This window comes from Canis aureus, chromosome 3 (genome assembly GCF_053574225.1).
Source record: "Canis aureus isolate CA01 chromosome 3, VMU_Caureus_v.1.0, whole genome shotgun sequence".
NCBI lineage: Eukaryota > Metazoa > Chordata > Mammalia > Carnivora > Canidae > Canis > Canis aureus.
Window position 1 is genome coordinate 76,039,553 of NC_135613.1, and position 14,928 is coordinate 76,054,480.

General features: G+C 53.3%; 1 protein-coding gene across 1 annotated transcript in view; it reads left to right on the forward strand.

The window, feature by feature from the left end:
• GRIK4 (glutamate ionotropic receptor kainate type subunit 4) overlaps positions 1 to 14,928 on the forward strand; it is a 382,506-nt gene that overhangs the window by 261,769 nt on the left and 105,809 nt on the right. Inside the window, 3 exon segments of the mRNA XM_077893889.1 lie at positions 1,689 to 1,850; positions 12,101 to 12,253; positions 12,929 to 13,033. Coding sequence (XP_077750015.1) covers positions 1,689 to 1,850; positions 12,101 to 12,253; positions 12,929 to 13,033 — 420 coding nt within the window.

Genomic DNA, 14,928 nt, shown 5'->3' on the forward strand with positions numbered 1-14,928 from the left:
AGCACCTGTACGTGCGAGTGAGGATTCGGGGGACGGGCCAGGGCCCTCGAGGAGCCAAGTCTTAAGAAAAAGAATCTGCCTGAGGAAATCAGTGTCTCAGCCCAGCCAGAAAGAAAGCCCAGGGCACCTGCCATCTATCTGGTCGGGCCGAGTGGCTGTCGGCTTCGTCCTGGGGTCTCTAACTACTGTGTGCCCACGGGCTGTGGAGCTCTGTGTGAGGTGCTCGGTACGAACGTGTGATGAATGTGACTTCAGGGTGTGAAGATGACCTGCCCTGCACTGGAAGGCTTTCTTCCAGGAGCAGGATTGGTGACCTGAATAAATGCACACCCCCGTTGCCTGGATTCCTAGCAGAGAGCCTCGGAGGTCTTGGACTCAGAGCTCAGCCCTGCTGGGGAGGGCGATGCTTCTCCCTCTGACACTGGCTAGCCTCGGGGGACTCATGCCTGCAGGTTTTAGCTGGCTGAGAGAACAGCTGTCTTCAGCCAGGGCACGGGAAGAGGGCCGTGGGTCCTAGGCGGAAATCCCTTGAGCTTCTAAATGTCACTGCCCCGCGTGGGATCTCTCTGATGGCCTCATCTAAAGTAGCAGCCTCCCCAATATTGCTCCCATAGACGGCTGAAGTCATATCTGCCTGTGTGCTTAGTCTGCCTCTTCCATTAACCCCCAGCCTCCTTGAGAGCAGGACATGCCTCTCTCTTGTTTGTGCATTTTGTTTCTAGAATATCTTGTGTGCCTGGGTCTGGCTCATGATAAACACTTAAATATCTGTTAAATAAATGGGAAAATATAATAATAAGGGAAGGCACAATGCTACATGTAGACTGTCAGGCTGAGATTCTTTGAAAGCAGACTTGGCTTTGTCACTCCTCTGCTGACAGTCCCGTCAGATCCCATCACGTACAGGATAAAGTGCGGGCTCCCTAGCCTGCTGGTCAGGCTGCTGTGCTCTGGCCCCTGCTCGCCTCCCCAGCCTTATCTCTCACTATTCCCTCACCCCCAGCGTCCCACATGCTCACCCAGTGACTCCCAAATATTGCTACGCATGTGACCTTGGGACCTGCTGAAAACACAGATGCCCAGGGCCTCAGCTCAGGTGATTCAGATCCAGTTGGTGTCGAGTGAGGCCCAGGAATTGTCACCTTTTTTTTTTTTTAAAGAAACGTCAGAGCATTCCATTGGCAGGTACTCCGAAGACCACACTTGAAAGAGCAGGGCCCTGTCCCAGCACACCGCAGACCTCTGACCCAGAGGGCCACACTTTCTCACCTCTGTGCCTTCATATCACAGCCACTGTGATGACTTCTTTGTGGAATCACCTTTGTCCATCCACATTTGCCACCCAGAGGACGCCTCTGCCTCCTTCAAGACTTAGCTCAAGGGTCATACTTTCTGTGGACACAGGCCTGCTTCCCCCCGGCACATTAGCTTTACCCTCTCTCTGTGCCATGCACAGGACACATATCTTTCTCAGGGATCATTCTACTTACTTCTCTTTTCCTCTTCTTCTTCCCCAATACCACAAACTCTCAGAAGAGCAGCTCATGGTTCCCTTTGGACCTTTAGTACCTAGCCGAGTACCACCACCAAGGGTTCGTTTGAATAGGAGAGCCCCAGACGTGCTCCAGCCAAGCGAGCCCACGCCTCCTCCCTTGCTAACCCTGTTCTCTGACTCCTGGGTCTTTCAGGAGTTCTCGCTCCAGAGAATGGACAGCCTGGTGGACGATCGTGTCAACATCCTGGGATTTTCCATTTTCAACCAGTCGCATGCTTTCTTCCAAGAGTTTGCCCAGAGCCTCAACCAGTCCTGGCAGGAGAACTGTGACCATGTGCCCTTCACTGGGCCTGCGGTAAGTACCCACCGGAGCCCTCCCTGGGCCCCTTCACCTCCGCACACACACACCCTCCTGGAGTCCAGCCCTGTCGGGTCCTAGCCAGTGCTGGGAAGTGGTTACGAGGGAGAAAGTTTGGGAAAGAGTGAGCTGTAATCAGCAGGCTTGGTGGAGGTCCGCAAGGGGAGCGCTGTGCAGAGCCACGGATCTGTCATTTAGTGAGGTCCGTGCATCTCCTGCGGCCTGATTCCTGATCATGCTGTTGCTGAGAACTGCCCAAGTTTAGGATCAACAGTCCTACTGTTGGAAGGCACTTGTCGCTCCTCCTCTTCCTCATTTTTTAGCATAGGAAACTGAAGCCCAGCCTGAGAATGGGGCTGAGGGTGGGGACCTGGAGATCTTGTTCAAAGGCAAACACCAAGCCTTTTGCAAGGTAAAGCTAGATTCTGAGATTTCCTGACTCCTGATCCCGTGCTCTCTCCATCACTCTGGACCACCGCCTCGAGTAGGAGCTCATGCAGGCAGGCTTCCTTTGTGCCCTCACCCACCTGCTTTTCCTCTTTGTACTTTCTTCCCCTGCTGTGTGTGTGTGTAATGGAGGCAAAGTTTTCCCGGGCATACTCCACTAGGTTTAATGTCGTTACTCTGTGGGGTTAGGTCACGTATGTGTGCTTGTGTCCGTCTGTTAAAAGGCCAGTTCTCAGGAGACTGGGACTGCCTGGCTTTCTAGGTCCTTTCCCAGCCACGTTACTTTTAAGCCTCCCAAAGCCCTGTAAGACAGCTCCCGTGATGCTCCCACAACTTTCTGAAGTCTATCAGTATCCTCACTTTGCAGATGCTGAAACAGAGGCCCAGAAATGTTAAGTAAACAGCCCAGGGTCACACAGCTAGTACGCAGAGGAATTAGCATCAGAACCCAGTTCAAAGTTTTAACTGCTATGCTGTTTCCCTCTCTCTAGGAGCATCGTTCTGTTGACATTGTACATTGGGCCTGGCAAAGTGAGAGTAGTTAGTGGATATTCGTCAAACGAATGAGTGAATCAGGGAGGCAGGTGGAACAGTGAGCTAGAGATAGAAAGAACTGGAAAAGAAGTAGACCTGAGAGGTGGCAGTGAAATTGGGCACCCTCCTGGAGTGGGTCCTTCCCTGGCAGGTGGCAGTGAAATTGGGCACCCTCCTGGAGTGGGTCCTTCCCTGGCTTCTAAAATAGGACCGCAAGACCTATCTTTGGTGCGTGTCCAAGGGTAAGGACATTTCTGGACATCTGCACAAATGGACACCTAATTGGTGGTTGGCCAAGGCTGGCTAAAGGCAGGGGCCTGGACAGAGGGACCTTTTAACAAGCTGTGCACCTCCATGATTGCATAGCCTGGTGGAAATCTTAGGAAGGAAGGAGTAACTAAGGGGTCGGAGCTCATGCAGAGCTCAGGGAGCTATGATCAGGGAGCCGGGAACTGAGTTTCAGAAAAGGTTTAAGGAGCACACCCCAACAAAGTATTTTAGCCCTGGAAGAGGTGAGAATCCATAGGAAGGACTCAGCAGGGGTGAGACCTCTGATGGAAGGGGGTTCTCACCGCCAGTGTTGGGGACAGTGCGGGACATCCTCAGACAGGGCATCATGGTAGGACCAGGTTCATCCCTCCCAGCCGGCTGCAGGCCTGTCCCCCTGGTCTCCCTGCAAGTCCTGCAGCCATGGCTCCTGTACTCTAATGAGGTGCAGGCAGCCTGGAAAAGCTCGCAGCATACCAGGAAAGGAGACAAAGCCTGCTGCCTCCAACCCAGACTGTTCCACGTTTGGCATGTGGCCTGGTGAAATAAAAGGTCCCTGTGCCATATTTCCAATCACTCTCTGAGGGACTCAGCCATTCCAGTAAGTGCTCACATTGACCACAGCAGGCAGATGAGGGCCCGCCCGGTACCTAGTGGGAGGGCTTGCGAGGACCTGCCAGGAAGGCCAGCCGGTCCCTTTCATGGGACTCTGAGGCCGGGTGTGCTCCCATGTGCCTAAGAGAGCGCTGGCCTTCCGAGGCGTAGGAGCTGGATTTGAATACCGATCTTGCCATGTTCTTGCTCAGTGATCTAAGGTAGTTCTATAACTGTCTGCACCTCTGATTCTTGATCCGGAATTTTGGGCTGGTTCTGCTTAGCCACCTAAGGAGATTTTTGTGAAGATAAAATGAAATATAGGTCTGTCTTCTAATCACAGCTCTTCATGGAATAAGCTGCTTTAATTAATTATTTATTTATGTATTTATGATAGTCACACAGAGAGAGAGAGAGGCAGAGACATAGGCAGAGGGAGAAGCAGGCTCCACGCACCGGGTCTCCAGGATCCCGGGTCTCCAGGATCGCGCCCTGGGCCAGAGGAAGGCGCCAAACCCCTGTGCCACCCAGGGATCCCCGGAATAAGCTGCTTTAATATGCTATAAGGCAGCCACTGAGATAGGCATTAGGAAGTATATCAGGTAGCTTTCACTGTATAAGTGCTGTGGAACGACCAACCCCCAAATCTCACTAGCACGTGACACGAAGCATTTGTGTAGCTCGTGCATCTGAACATCAGATCAGCTAATCGGGGGGGGGGGGGGGGGAGGATCAGCTATGGATTCCTGACCTAGCCGGGGGGGTCAGCTCACCTGAGCAGCTCACTCAGGGAATCTGGGCTGGGGCAGCTCTGCTCCCCGTACCTCTCTTCCTTCCCCTGGCCCAACAGGCAGGCCAGCCTGGCATATTCTCCTGGTGGATGCAGGATAGTGACAAAGCAAGGAGCAACACACCAGGCCTCTTAATGCTCATTTCCCAGAATGTGCACACTGCGACTGCCAAATCATAGTGCTGGCCGAGGAAAGGCACAGATAAATTCAAAGTCAGGGAATGAGGACTCGGCTCTTTTAGAGAAGAAAAGTAAGAAGTCACACAGCAAAAGGTGTGAGTACAGGACAGAATGAAGGATTGGGGTACATCCATCCTGTAGTCTGTCATGGTGAATAGGAGCCAAAGCCTCTGCCTTCTGAGGTTCGTGATGTGGGAGGTAAGATCTGCCTCCACCTCTAGGAAAATGGGATGGATGCCCTGTGAAAGCAGAGTGAAGCCCCTTAGCTCTGCCTGGAATAATCAGGGAAGGCTTCCCAGAGGAGGTGGAAGTGAAGACCACACCGCTGTTCACTTAGTGTGCGGGACGCTGTGCAGGGTGTGAAGGCGTCCAGGGTGGAGCCAGGGCCGCATGTCCGGCCACATGGAAGCAGCCCTCCTGACTGCATTTTTGTCCTTCCCAATCCAGTCTCAGAGCTGCCAAAGCTGCAGCATCTTAGGTTCCCCAGGAATGTTGGGGAACATTCAGGGAGTGTGTAGGGGGTCTTCTGGGGGCTTCCTCCGTGTTGGGGGTGGAGAACAAGAGTGCAAGCCTACTTTGGAGGGGCCTAGGAGGAGAGGAAGTTTGAGCCTGAGCCTGAGCCCTGGTCACCAGGAGGGGGATGGTCAGGCCCGGGGGCCAGGCTGTGGTGCTTCCTCAGTCAGCTTCTCTTGGCCAAGCCCCATGGCTTTCTTGCAGGCAAAATAGGGGCGTGCGTTCTTTCTAGCTTAGGAGGCCGGGGTGCTCTTTCCATTTGTTCCATCTGTGCGCAGAGCGAAGACATCCCGTAGGGCCTTCCATGAAATTACCCCAGCTCCGCTTCTCCTTCCTCCTCATGCATCCCGGTAGCAGATGAGCGTGGTCACACACCCCTTTTGGGCAAGGGGGGAAACCGAGGCACAGAAGAGTGAGATCAGAGCCCCAGTTGCCACTCAGTGCCAAGAGCCTTGCAGCCCGGCTCTGTGGCCTCGGAGGAGGAAGGGGAGGCTCCCACCTGGAAGAACATGGGAAGAAAGCGCACAGCCTCAAACAGCAACAAACCCTTCTCAGGGCTTCTCACTTAGCAACTGCCTTTTGAAAAGCGGTGCCTCTTCCTGTCTCGTTAGGGGTTGAAATTCCAGTACAAACAGCCCAGCCCTGTCATTTGCTGGTGAGCTGGAAGGTGAGAAATAATCAGTTCCAGGAAAGCCTGGGCCAGTCTGTCTCCCCATCCAGCTTCATAAAGACTGCGGCCAGCTCCTCCGCAGGGACCTCTTCTCCTCCGACCCCTGCCACCCCTGCCATTCCCCTCTGCCCCTCCTCTATCTCAATTCCAGTCTCTTCCTCTACCTGTCTTCTCCCCTGACTCCTCCCTTTCCCTCTTCCCCTCCCCTCATGACTCCTTCCCTCCCCTTTTCCCTTTCTTTCCCCTTTGTCCCCTTCCCTCCCCCTCCCTCTCCCTTTCCCTCGCCTTCCTTCTGCTTCTCCTTCCCCCTGTACACTCCAGGTGCCTTCTATGCTCTTGACATTTCTCCTGTCCCATTTCTCATCCTCCTAAATTGTGTGTGTGCGCCCCCCCCCCATCCTTCCCTTCCCAGGGGGCTGGAAAGGGGGCTGCTCTGAGGACATGGGGAGGGAGCCACTGAGCTGAGGGGTTAGTAACCTCGAGAGAAAGCTGAGTGCCACCACCCAGGCTGGGGCTGCACCCCTCTACCCTGCTTCCCTCCTGACACCACACGAGCTGCAAGCGGGCAAGCTGTGGATGGAGACACATACCCGCTATTTCACATGCCGCTCCCATTAATCACACTGCAAAGAACAAAAATCGTAGGAAATCATTAAAATTACAGATGGCTAGGTTAAGTAATTAGAATTTAGGCTAAAACAGATGTTTGTAATTAAGTGTTTATTTCATTGAATAAAACCCAGATTGTACGGACTATTCGATGAGATTTTAATGGCTCCTGTCCTGGTCTGATTTGGGGGGGGGGGCGAGTTTAAGCTACAAAGATTCAGAGACAAATGGGCATCCAAGAGAATGGGAATCCAGTGATCTGGGGTGGGGGCTGGCGGGGGAGATGAGGGTTACAGGTGTGTGTTTGGAAGATATCTTATTTTTCCTTCAGTGGCGGGGGGATAACTCCGCTACTAACTCAGACTGATTCATCTTAATTTATACAGAGTCTTTCATTCCCCTAAACAATTTACAAACAGCTCAAAAGAAAAAAAACAATGAAGAACCAAATGAAAATATAAAAACAAGAGAATTGAGAGTCCCTTGCCAAGCGACATTTTGGTGCCAAGAAAGAGGAGAGGATTTTAAACAAGGATTGAGCCGTTTGGGGGTTTTAATATTTAGAAGATGTAGGGACAGGGGAAGCGGAGACGAGAGAGGCGTGCGCACAGATGGGGCACGGAAGCCACAGGAAGACAGAGGCAGGTGCTGAAGGGAAGGGCGATGGGATGGAAGACTAGAAGGAGCGGGGACGGAGGGGACGCTCCAGCCAGACCCAAGAGGCAGACGGAGCACTGTTTTGGTATCAGAGCCGCTCTTCCCCAACTGCAATCCCCAGTGCTTGCCAGAGCTGAGTTAGTAAATGATAACAGAAGGAGAAAGCAGGTAGGAGAGAACAGCAGGCGGCTTTGGGATGGAGATCTGCAGTGAGATGAACAGTTGACGAGGCAGAGATTACAGGCTCTCCCGCCAGAGGTGAAATTGGCTGAGCTGAGATTGGCATCTGGGGGCCGATAAGGTGGAGGAGCTTGGGGGTGGGCAGCTGGGGCTCAGAGAAGCAGTTGGAGCACCCAAGGAAGAGGCCCAGGCGTGGTGCCAGGAGCCTGCGAGAGAGGGGCAGTCTGGTTATGCAGGGAAGACCCTGAGGAGGCCCAATTAGGGGGGATGGTGTTTGGGGCTTAGGAGGTTTCGGCTACGATGGGCCCAGGCTGAGCCACAGACAGGACCCGTGAAGCCCAGAGCTCCCTGGGGACCATCACCGAAGGCACTGTGCAGATGGAGAGGAGACAGGAACCTTGAGGCTGTCCCTCCCACCTACCCCTGCCCCCCAGGGTCCCTCTCTGGGCTGTAATTATTAGAAGCCTAGAAGAATCTTGAAGGTCCCAGAGTACGAGATGCCAAGGAACACTGCAAACAGGCACACACTGCTCTCCCGGCATCCGGATCATTTGCTAATAAGAGGACATCAGCCAAGAAAACCACATCCCAGACGAGTGGGAACAACAAGTGTGTGGCAGGAAGGAGCCTGGGGCCTGGTGGGAGGGTGTGAGAAATGGCGTGGTGAGCAGCGTCTGCCAGTCTGCGGGGACCGGGGTCTCTCGGGACTGACAGACAGCCTCCTGGGAAGAAGGGCCTCTAGAGGGGGATAAGTGGGCCTGGGGCAGCCATGCCCTGGAAGGAAGGGGGTCCCTAGGGCCTTCGTACTGATGAGGGCACATTCAGCTTCCAGCAGTGGAAATCTTAAATCAAACTGCCTTCTGCAGAAAAGGGAAACGTGTCACCTCATGCCACAGCAAGTCGAGAAGAAGAGCAGACTCTGGATGGAGGTTTGTTTCCATTCCTCTCTGCTCCCCCTGGTGTCAGCTCTACCCTCAGGCTGGAGCCAGGCTGGCTGCCGCAGGTCCAGGCATCATGTCCTAACAGTGGCAGTGGTGGTGAGAGAAGGAGGAAGAACTGCCTCTCTCAGAGACAGGAAGCTTTTCTCAGAACTGACTCCTCACTCGTGGTCTCCATTCATGTCTCATTGGTCAGAATGGCGCCGCTTGCCCATTCCCGAATCCCATATTGTTGGGAGTATGGGATGACTCCTGGACCACTCAGGATCCCTTGAGAGCTGGGGCTGGGTTAGCCAGTCCTGAAGCACATGGCTGCTTGGGGGATGGAGGATACTCAAACCAAATGGGGGTTCTGTTGGGGAGGAAGAAGGGGAGAAGAGGTGCTAGGTAGGTAACTGTTGATCCCCTCACACCACTCCTCTGTCCTGCCCTTATATGTCCCATTGCAATAAAATTTCTCTTGACTGAGAGGCTAGCGTGAGGACAACCAACCAGGCAGACCAAGAGGCAAGGTGGGTGATGGCCAAACCCAGGACAAGAGAGAGGCCTGCCCACTACCCTTCCCCGACCCCAGCCCTGGCCCAAGAGTCTCATGCTCCTGGCTGCTGTTGGGAAGATGACCACGTCTAGAAGATTGCCCAGGTTGTCCCGGGAGGCTGGGCCCAAGAATAAATCTGACAAGAGCAGTGACTCACCGCCAGCTTCTCAAGAGGATGGAAAGACAGTGCTGCAGAGACAGGAGGAAACCAGCCTGGAGCAAGGGTCCTGGGGCTCCTGGTCCTGGCCTGGCTTCTGTCTTGCTCGGTGACTTTGGGCAGGAGGTGAATTCTTCCAACCTCGGTTTCGCCATTGGTAAAATAAGGGAGTTGGACTCCTTGAATTCTAGGATCCTTTGCAGTCTAAAAGGCAAGAGATTTTGAGACTCTCTGAAGGGACAGATGAGCTGGGAGACAAAGGAGAAGGTGGGACAGAAATTAGTTCACCGTATGCTTTAGATAGCCAGATGGAAGGATGGAGGGGCCGGTGGCAGCAGCGCTAACCAGCCCTCGCCTCAGGTCAACGTTCGTCTAAGCTGGAAAGGGAGAGTCTATAGCATTGATCATTTCCATATGTCCTTTTGGCAAGGAAACGTGAGAGGTCCATTAATAAAGGAGCCACATGTGCGCAGGGGAAAATGAATTATGTGCGGAGGACAAGGACAGTTGTAGGCTCGCCGAGAAGCATCGAGCGCCATGCAGGTGAGCCTGGAATCAATGCAGAAGGAGCTGAGCGAGCAGAAGGTGATGGGCGGGAGGGCCTCGGGGAGGCGGCTGGCCAGTGTGGCTGAGCCGCCCTGCAGAGCTTACTCCTAGTCCCCATCGTTTAGTGTCCCCACCTGGGTGCTTTGGGACCAGGGCACAGAAAGGAGGGGTGATGGAGGTGAAAGGAAGAGGGCCCAGCACGGACAGGCCCAGGGCCTTCGGACTTCTGCCTGCGGTGATGTCTCCGAGGAGATCGGGCCATGTCGAGGTCTGTGGTGCTGCCACATGGTAGGAACTGAATAAATGTGGGAGGAAAGAAAAGAAGCAGGTGGAAGGAAGAAAAGGAGGACCCGGAGAGGGATTGGCAGAGGGAAAGAAGGAGGAAGAACCAACACTGGAGCTGGCAGTTTTGCAAGGGAACGCGGATTGGGGCCGGGAAACTCTCTTGGGCTATCTCCCCTGTAACTGCCTTTTAGAAAGAAGATCCAGAACCAGCCCCCCAACCCCACCCCAAGTCGCTGCCACAGGACACCTGGCCCAACAGGTAGCTGGGCTGCAGAGGGAATAAGCACACTTCCCAGCCTGTCTCCTGCCTTGAGCTCCCTGCTCATGCTACTCCCGGTCGCCTTGGAAGCACCTGCTTCCTGAGCTGACACCTGCCCGCACCCAGGGGGTGTGCAGTTTGCAGAGCACGTTACAGACCTGTTTACAGGGGACCGTTGTTCTCTCCAAGGCTCCACAGCGTGCTCGGGATCACTCAGCACATGAGTGAGGGCTAGGATCCAGACTCTCGGTTTAGTCCTCCCGGTTTCAAGCTCTTTTTCTGACATCTCCTGTCTCAAGATGCTTACACTCTGTCTTGAGAGCTTGAAAAAAAAAAAATTCCAACTAGATGACCTCCCCTGCCTTGGAGGGCTCAGTCTTCCAGGGCCTGGCCAGGTAGGAGGAGGCTGTAAGAAGTCATGGGGTGGGAGTGGGGGCATCGTCTGGTGGGACGGTATTGAGTTGCCAATGGTGAATGTCCTACTTCTGTGAAGGAACTTGCTTTGTGATGAGGTGGCGTGTGGACTTCCAGACCCCAACATCACTGCTCCCACAGGGCCTCCCCGTAGGGCCCCTGTATGGTTTGACCCTATTTTCATTTACATTCAGTAGGTTTTTCTTGTCAGGGGCTTTATGTGTACTGCACAGTGCCACCGCCTCCTTAGATGACACACTCCCCGGAGCGGGCATCTTCTGTTTTCCTGCCCCTACCCAAAGCCACACACGTCCAGTTAACTCATTGGGTAGTGCTCTGCTGAGCCTCGGTGGGCAGATTACACCCCAAATTTAATTCAATTCTAAAAATATGTCTTGGGGGGGCCTACCACATGGCAGGTCCCAGTTAGATACTGTGCAGCATATAGAGATGACGGCCCTGTGTGCTCCTGCTCTAAGAGCTTGCAATTTAATAGGGAGATGAAAATATGAACAAACCACACTGGCTTCTTCCCGGGGCTCTGACTCCCTCCTGCATTTCTAGTTTGTTGCTTCTTCCCCTCCTACTGCCCCCTGCCCCCTGCCAAGCTTGCACCACAGTCTCCACCCCTTTGCATGTGCAGTTCCACCTCTGAAGCGTCTTTCCCCTTCCCCAGCCGCTCCCCCTCCCAGATCCAATGATGTTTCTACCAAAATCCTTCAGTGCTCAGTTCCCATGCTGGGTCCTCCAAGAAACATTTTCTTCTTCTTTTTTTTTTCTCAAGATTTTATTTATTTATTTAACAGAGAGCACAAGCAGGGAGAGCAGCAGAGGGGGAGGGAGAAGCAGGCTCCCCACTGAGCAGGGAGGCCTGATCCCAGGACTCTGAGATCATGACCTGAGCTGAAGACAGACACTTAATTGACTGAGCCACCCAGGTGCTCCCAGAAACGTTTCCTTGATCACCAAGACAGGATCTTTCTCTTTGGACCCCGCCCCCCCAGACCTTTGCCTGTGCCCTCACTCAGTTTCACATTACCCCTGTTTGGGTCCTTTGTCCCCAAACACCCTCTCCATTCCACTGTAATCTATTGTGGGAATAGGGTCTTGCTCATCTTCAGGCTTTGAACTCACCATGTACTTCATAAGTACCGGTCGCACTGAGTAGTACAAAGAAGTAGACTGATAGTAGGTATGTCCAGTATCATGGGCTCTTCTAGGAGGAAGTGACCTTTGGTTGAGCGTTGTAGAATGGGCAAATCCAAAGGCAGCTTCCAGGCTCCTTCCTTCTTCCCGAGATACGCAGCCCTGTGTCCTTCTTGGGGATTTCTGAGAGCTTTGGAAGTCGCTACCTACCTGGAGCAACGAGAGCAAAGGATATCCTTGAAATCATTTTGGGCCCAAAGGGACAGCTGGATGGTCCAATCCCAGAGAAGCCTTGGCCACCACTGTCTGCCTTGGGCAAGCACCTAGACCCTTGAGTGAAGCAGAGCTGGCCCAGTGAGAGGCGGTGGGCCATGGGCACCAAAAAAGAACCCTTATTCCTTTCTCTTTTCTCTCGTCCTCCTCCCGTCTTCTCTTCCTCCTTTCCCTTCCCCTCCCCCTTCCCACCCATCCCTCCCACCCTCCCTCGCTCTGGGCCTCCTGCCCACCGTCTGCCCTCTCCCAGCTGTCCTCAGCCTTGCTGTTTGATGCCGTCTATGCTGTGGTGACCGCGGTACAGGAGCTCAACCGGAGCCAGGAGATCGGCGTGAAGCCCCTGTCCTGCGGCTCGGCCCAGATCTGGCAACATGGCACGAGCCTCATGAACTACCTGCGCATGGTGAGGGGTGGCCGGGGCCCTGCAGGGGAGGGACGGGGTGCTCTGTTCAAGGCCCCGCACCCCCAAGCCTCCTCGGTGTATCACTGTCCCAGATAGAACAGCCACCTGCGGTGACCCCATTCAGTGCATGTGGGTCACAGTGTTCCCTGAGCCCTACAGCCCCACCAGGGAGGCATGGCTTAGTGCTGGCTTTCCCAGCCACATCTCCTCTGGGGGGATGGACACGGATCTGTAGCCCACCAAGAAGACACCTGGTGCAGAGTAGCTCGGGTTTTGCATTTCGGGTCAGGTCCTCCTGACTTCCTGCGGACCTGAAGGTGGGTGAGCAGCTGCCCAAAGAGGAAAGAGTCTATCTACAGCCAACAGCCTGGAGGAGGGACACGGGAGGATCTGAGTTCAGGCTTCCACCTTGGCATTGTGTTGGTTCATGCCATGGCTGCGAGGTCACTGGGTGTGGGGCATCCTTCTCCTCCCCTGGCCCCAACCAAGTGTGAATTCATCCCGGAGACATCACACTCGTGGTTATGAGATCCCGTGACTGAGAGACAGGCAGGAGGATGGACCTTGACGGCCTGCTGTCTCTCGGGCATCCTTGAACGGCACTGGTGTGGGGTGCTCGGAGCCAGGTGGGACCTGGGGCCTGTTTGGTGCTGTAAGTCGCTCTCTCTTGGACAGGTAGAATTGGAAGGTCTCACCGGCCACATTGAATTCAACAGCAAAGGCCAGAGGTCCAACTATGCCTTGAAAATCTTACAGTTCACCAGGAATGGTTTTCGGCAGGTAAGTCCGGCTCCGCCACCGTGGTGGCACATCTTTCCTCCTTGTTCCTTTCTGCGTCCCCAGCCCTCTCATCCCATTTCTCCTTGGTGCACAGGGTGGCCCCAGCTCTCAGCTATCCCCAGGAGCGACAGGCTGCGTCCTGTGCACCGCTCCTGGCATGCCCCGGCCTCCCCCGCTTCCTGCTGGTCAGTCCACTAGTGTGGGTCAAGGGACAGCTCCAGTGGAAGACCGAGAGGCAGGCCGTCATGCTCGGTAGGGCCAGGGGGGCAAGAAGGTGTCACATAAGGAGGGAATTCCCAGGCTGTGCCCACTAGTTTGGATTCCGCCCTAACCCTGGAACCAGGGTCAGACTCCAGAGAGTGTGGGGAAGGAACCAACTGGGTCCCTTTGGTGTTGGAGTGGATGGCCAGTTCTCTCCTGCCAGCTCTTTCCTGACCAGCCTGCGCCATGCCGAACACAGCCCTCCTCTCCTGTCAGCTACCTGTCTTCTCCCATCAGCTCAGGATGGCTCCATCCTCTGAAGTGCCTTTCCAACCCCCTATCTTTTCCCCCCGTCTCCTCCATGAACTCTCTCTCTCTCACTCCCCCCCCCCCCCATCCTCTGGCATCAGAGGAAACAGGGATTCTGAGCCATGACAGGTGCATCCCAGCAGGTCTCCCAACCTCCCTTTTGCCCAGATAATCAACCCCCTATTCTTAGGCGAGCCCTTCTCCTGCCTTAGAAGAGCCGGAGAAATAGGAAATGTGCTAATTATAGCAGGAAGCAGACACACTGGAGGGCTTCCGCTGTCAGAGTAGCTAAGCAAGGGAATGTGCCTCTCAAGGGGCTACACAATCACCTTTCCCAGAGGTTATTAAGTTCTTTCTTCTCTTCCTCATCTTCCTCTTCCTCTTCTTCTATCATCATCATCATCATCATCATCATCATCATCATCAGAGAGCAGCTTTGTATTTCTTAAGCTCTTACCACCAGCCATTAACCATATTGGGTGTACCATTTTCCCATCTCACTTTACAGACTGAGTGCTTTCAATTTATCTTTATTTTATTTATTTTTTTTTTAGATTTTATTTATTTATTCCTTTATTCCATCCATCCTTTATTCATGAGAGACAGAGAGAGAGAGAGATGCAGAGACACAGGCAGAGGGAGAAGCAGGCTCCACGCAGGGAGCCCGATGTGGGACTCGATCCTGGAACTCCAGGATCAGGCCCTGGGCTGAAGGCAGCGCTAAACCGCTGAGCCACCTGGGCTGTCCCTATCTTTATTTTATTTTTATTTCTGTCATCTGTGCATAGAGACAGTCTTATTTCTTCCTTCCCAATCTGGATACCATTTTTTCCCTTTTCTTGCCTTGTTCAATGGCCAGAATGTCAATGTTCAATATTGATACGTTGTTTCTGATCTTAGGGGGGACACATTCAGCCTTTCGCCTTTAAACATGCTGCTAGCTGTAGGTGTTTTGTAGATGTTCTTTATCAAGCTGAGGGTGTTCCCTTCTCATTCTAACTTCCCAAGAATTTTTTTACCATGAAGTGGGTGTTGTTGAATTTTGTCAAGTGCTTTGTCTGGGTCAACAGATATAATCATATTATTTTCCTTCTTTAGCTTAATCATATGGCGGATTACATTAATTGATTTTCAAATGTTTAACCAGCCTTACACACCTGGAATAAATCCCACTTGGACATAGTGTATAATTTTTAGACATCGTTGGATTAGGTTGGCTAATATTTTGTTGAGGATTTAGCATCCAAGTTCTGAGTGACTACTGGTCTGCAGTGGGCTTGGAGGGTTTTTTGCTTTGTTTTTTTACTCCCTTTGTCTGGTTTAGGTATCAGGGTAATACTGGCTTCACAAAATGAATTAAGAAATATTCCTTTCTCTTATTTTTT